The 5,925-nt window shown below is 33.0% G+C and overlaps 1 protein-coding gene across 5 annotated transcripts in view; it reads right to left on the reverse strand.

Moving 5' to 3' along the window:
* Positions 1 to 2,536: 2,536 nt before the first annotated feature.
* The window catches only part of LOC115214762 (CDP-diacylglycerol--glycerol-3-phosphate 3-phosphatidyltransferase, mitochondrial), a 307,311-nt gene continuing 303,922 nt past the window's right edge, over positions 2,537 to 5,925 (reverse strand). For all 5 annotated transcript variants that reach the window (XM_029783799.2, XM_029783790.2, XM_036503260.1 and 2 more), the window contains exon 9: positions 2,537 to 2,688. In XM_029783799.2, the coding sequence (XP_029639659.1) occupies positions 2,569 to 2,688 (120 nt within the window). In that variant the 3' untranslated portion in view covers positions 2,537 to 2,568. The remainder of the gene's footprint in view (positions 2,689 to 5,925) is intronic.

A 5,925-nucleotide genomic window follows, 5' to 3' on the forward strand; every position in this document is an offset into this window, starting at 1 on the left:
CTCCCCTCCATTTCATCTCTTGCACACAGCACACATCTGCAGACCTCCATTCTAACATTTCAACAATCTCACCAGAATTACCTTTCATTCTACCAGTTCTGAAGTTTTAAACTGGACAGCATCTGAAAAAAAGGTTTGTGTGAACGTTTGCTTAACTGTGATGGTCTTTTGTACATATCCAAATAATTATCCACATACTACTGCTCAATGAATTACCATATGCCCCAAATCCTGATATTTTTAGTTATTTTTTTACATTTAAAGTATTACAACATCAATGTATTTGAACCATTGCACAAAAATGTTGCTAGAGGTGAAATTCAGAAATCTGAGTCAACCCAATATGTATAATAAATATGATTCATGATTTCATAAAATTTAACAACCTTTAACACCCAAAGCTTTATTTATATACATACATGTGTGTGTGTTATCTTATTCTATGGCTTGTTCCAGTTACTGGACTGTGGCCATGCTGGGACACTGCATTGAAGGATTTAGTCAGACAATACCAATAAGCATTTTAAGTTTGCTGCTTATTCTATCACCCCGCTTTTGCCAAGTTTCTAAGTTACAAGGATATTAAGCCAACCAAAACTAGAAGACAAATAGTGTGGGGAAACAAACACAAACATGCACACACACAAAGCTTCTACATAGCTTTTGTTAATCAAATTCAGTTTACAATGATGAATCATAAAGTGGCTTGGTAAGATGCCCCAATGACAATGACATATTGTATTACAGGTCATAAGATATGACCATTTATCCAGGTATAAAATACTGTAAATCCTCGAGTATAGTCCACCCTTGAGTATAATATGCAGGGGATTTTTAGGGGGCTGTACCTCTGATAAACCTAAACCTTTTGTATAATATGTACCCCTTCTCTAACTTGAGTCAAGGAGGTCTATACAACGTCCTTGGTTTGTAAAAATGTATACAGTAATGTACATTATTATTATTGTATATATAACATTATGCAAACGTGTAGCTTTTTTGTGCATTTTGTTTGCAGAAAATAAAGAAATAACAGTAATAACGTTTAATAAATGTTGCTTACTGCAAGTTATGGATGATTCTTTTATGACTTCATTGCTTTCAGGCTTAGCTTAAGGTATTTTCGCATCCGACGTCACAAAATGTGTCTGAATAAACATTGGATGATTCTTTTATGAGTTCATTGCTTTCAGGCTTAGCTTAAGGTATTTTTGCGCCCGACTTCACAAAATGCACCTGAATAAACATTGCCGGACAGCAAATAGAGACTCGGACATTGCTTAGAAAATAATTTTCATTTTTAACCTCGTATATAGTACGCACTAGGGATTTTGACCTTTAAAATTTGAGAAAAAAATGTGGATTATACTCGAGGATTTACGGTAGTTGAAATATTTTATATAAAAAAATAGAAGCAAATTCTACAACCCCAACACTTTCATACTAATCAAGGTGCTCAAATTTTATTACAACTCCTGTCATAACTCTAGTGAAGCAGATAACTTTGCTTGCCTCAGTCCTCCTTAGCTCTTTAATGCTTTCTACTCCTATTTTACCCATATCATCATCATTTAATTTTTTTTTTCCACAATTGCATGGATCAAACAGAATTTGTTGGGGCAGATTTTCTATGACTGGATGCTCTTCCTATCACCAACCCTTACCTGTTTCCATGCAAGGTAATATTTTCCCATGGCCAAACATGCTTTCATGGAAGACTGGAGATGAACTATTGCTTGAATCACACTGATGCTTGTTTACAAACATTACATGATGTCAAGACAAGGGTACATGAAAACACATAACTACATAGATTCATTATCATCATCATCATCATCATTTAATGCCAGTTTCCCATGCTGGCATCGGTTGGACAGTTTGACAGGTGCTGATAAGGCCAGGGCAGAATTTGAACTCAGAACAAATAACAAGGAGCATTCTTTCAAATGTTCTAATGATCCTGTCATTTTTTCCCCTAAAACATTGCATAAAATAATTTTGAAAAACAAAGGATTCACTATTACTCTCTCAAAAGGTAAAAAAAAATTTAAATAATTAAAAACTCAGGAAATAGTGGAAGATGCAAATTAAAATTTGTCACCATAGTCTAATACTGAGTTTGTGCAATATTCCTGGTAAATAAAGTTTATTAATTCTCTTCAGGTGTTCCCTAGTAGTATTTGAAATCTGTAGACAAAAGACAGGGATTCTTTGGGTAGAATACAAAGGAATTCATTGCAAGTATGTGATTTCAAACATTTCATTCAATTACAAGAAACAAAACAAAACATGAAGGATATTAATTATTTAATACGATTTACACACACACATATATATATATAGTGTACATTTATATATATATATATATATGTATATATATATATATATATTTATATATATGCATATGCATATAAATGCATGTGTTCTAGAATAAATAAGCCAGCACAAGTACAAAAAAATGAAAAAATTGAAGAAAAAATTTTTCCTTCTGTATTTTGTTTTTGATGTGTGTATGAGTATTTTGTATTTTTCTTTCTTTTTTTTTTGTCGTTTGTGGAGAATAATTTATCAAAAGAAGTTTTTTATGTAATTGCTGATCAGTTGTACCCAAATTGGTACATATCTGTCCTTTCTTTTGAATGTGGTTTCTGAAACAATGTCAGAACTCTGGAACAGATGTACATGTTCCTGGAAAAAAACAAGTAAATAAATGAATAAATAAACGAATAAATAAGATAAAACAAAATTTAACCCTTTAGCATTCAGATTTCTGTGTCAAATGTAATGTTTATTTATTTACATTGATTTAAATTAGTCATGCATTACCTTGTAGCTTTAGGATTTCAATGACATGATTGTTAATTTTTAGAATAATATTGTAAGGTAAATGTGAGAGGCTGGATCTGGCCAATCTGAAGATAAAACAGGTAGATTATTTTGGCCAGATATGGCCGGTTTAAATGCTAAAGGGTTAAATATATCGAAGTGATAAACAGAAAAAAAAACACAGTAACACCTCACTTTACGAGGACCCACTTTACAAGACACTGGGTTTACGAGTTTTATTTTTCAACTCTCTTTTGTATGATCTGAAATTTTTGAAGCACAAAATCCAAATTTTGAATGAAGTGCAAAAGTTTCTACTACCATAACAAATGCTGCTGCGTGTTACCAAGAAATTTATGGAGAGCGAAAAACAGCTTCTTCTTCTAAGCAAACAACTCTAGACTTGTTTTTTAAAAAGAAATCTACAAGTCCGTCTACAAGTGCTTGTGAATCAGCAATTGTGTCTACATGTGAAATGGTGTGCATGCGTCTAGTATGAGTGAATGTGATTCAGAAAATTTTAATAATAATAATATTTTTTATTATAAATGATCTAGACATTCTTTTTAGATTATATAAAAGATTCTTTACACTCTGCTGTTATTTCATTGCTACTGATTTATGAGTATCATAAATATTATAAGTGAAGTATTTTTCTGGGAACAAATTACAATTTATAGCATTGCTAGTATGGGAAATTATTGCTTTGCTTAACCAGTGATCTCTGCAAACAAATTAACTTGTATATTGGGGCATTATAGTATTTCCTTTTCAAATCAACTCCAGAAGTTATTTTCCTTCTGCATCCTACAGAAACAGGTTTGGATATTTATGTATTCTTTTAATTGTTTCAGTTATTGGACTGTGACCATGCTGGGGCATCATCTTGGCAAGTTTAAGTTGAACAAATCGATGTCAGTACTTATTTATTTCAGTCTGGTACCTATTCTATCAGTTTCCTTTACCAAACTATTAAGTTATAGCAATGTAAACAAAACCAAAACAGGTTGTCAAATGGTATGATAAGAAACATAATGACAGGCACACTCACACACACACACACATGATACATATACATGTCATATATATATGTGTATATATGCACACACATACACACATAATAGACTTCCACAGTTTTCATCTAGAGGTGGATTTGGTAGGTGGAAACTAAAACAAACTCATCATATATATGTATGTATGTATATATTTATGTATGTGTATCGTTGTATTTGTGTTTTTCTCCCACAACTGCTTGACAACCAGTGTTGGTTTGTTTATGTTCCAGTAGCTTAACAGTTCAGTTTTTAAAAAAAGCCAATAGCATAAGTGCCAGGTTTTAAAAAATAAGTACTAGGGTTAATTTCTTTGACTGAATCCTTTGAAGTGGTGCCCCAGTATGGCCACAATCAAATGACTGAAACAAGTAAATGATAAAAGCTGCTCTCTGAATTTATTTTAGAGAAAGACAAAATATATATTCTTTCTGTAAAAGATGATTTTGATGACCAACAAAAATAACTACTTTTAGATTATAAGGAAACAAACATATTACTTGAGCAAATTTATCTGATTATATTTAACTAATCAGCTTAGCTAGTAGTGTGCAAATGAATTTAAAAAGCATGAAGGACACTGATCAGTTGGTATTTACAAGATATATTTGTACACAAATGTGGTGAAGAATTGATAATGTGTAACTGATAAAATTGTGTAGCAAGTTGGTATTAGTGTAATGTGACAAAATAAAAAAGAAGCAGCTGAATGATAAGATCTAAGAGCCATGACTGTTGCAGGCCCTGATGAGGGCAATGCATATGAATTTTAACATGGATTTTATCATCATCATTTTAGCATCCACTTTTTCATGCTTGCAACAGTGGAACAGAGATCAATGAGGTAGATTTTCTACAGTTTAATGCTCTTCTTGTCACAAACCTCACCTGTATCCAAGCAAGGTAATACTGGTTTCAAATTTTGGCACAACGCCAGCAATTTCAATGTCAGTGCTCAACTGGTACTTATTTTATGGGCACCAAAAGAATGGGAGGCAAAATCAACTTTGGTAGAATTTGAATTCAGAATGTATGCACAAACGAAATGCCACTAAGCATTTTGCCTGGTGTGCTAACAATTCTACCAGCTCGCTGCCTTAAAGGAAAGTAATATTGCAAGACATGCTTTTGCAGAATACTGAAAATGAATGACATTGCTTGTATGACTGTGACACTTGTTAGTAACGTCAAGGAGACACAAACATTCTATAAAGTAAAATGGTGAGCAAGTTGTGAGTTCTATGCTATTGTAATAATGAGTAGGAAGGATTCAGTATAATAGTGCCAGATATGGAGAGTAAGACAAATCAGTCTGAGAAATGAAGGAGTGGAATAAACTTAGGTGGAGAGGGTATACAACTATTGGTTCAACAGTACAGAAGTCATTATACTAGCGACAGAAGAGACAGAGAGAAGAAACAGCGTATATGTGAGATAGTTGTTGGAGAAATAGATAATACCCAACACCAGGATAGGCCTTTTGCCTTGTGAGTTCAGAAGTTCCCTTTTGTTTGTTTCTTAGGTAGGTCCACCATCCATCACCAGCTTGCCAGGCTTGTCATGACATCACCATATTACTCATTTATGGTAGCTGAGTGGACTAGACCATCATGAAATGAAGTGTTTTTACTCAAGAACACAAAGCATTGCTCAATCCAGGAACTGAAACCACAATCTTACAATCATGAATCCAACACCCTAACCACTAAGTCACACATGTCCACCAGTTGTTGAAGTACTGTGGCTTTTCTTGAGGACAGTCTTACAGGAATTCTCAATCATTTTTTATCTTTAGACCCCTTTATTACTATTTTACTCTAGTGGACCCCCATAGCCATTCATTGTTTAAAAACTAGTTTTCTAAAAACTTCTTTCAAAATACCTATTTTGTTTTACATACATCAACTTGTGTAAGTTGAATTGAGTAAAATGTTAGAGAAAGAAACTTAGCTGTTTCTTGCAATACATCAAAAGCAAATTTTTTTCAGGGGCCCTTAAAATATTATTGTGGATCTTTAAATTTACTGTTTTGTTGTGTGGACCCCAA

This window comes from Octopus sinensis, linkage group LG1, assembly GCF_006345805.1.
Source record: "Octopus sinensis linkage group LG1, ASM634580v1, whole genome shotgun sequence".
NCBI classification, from domain to species: Eukaryota; Metazoa; Mollusca; class Cephalopoda; order Octopoda; family Octopodidae; genus Octopus; species Octopus sinensis.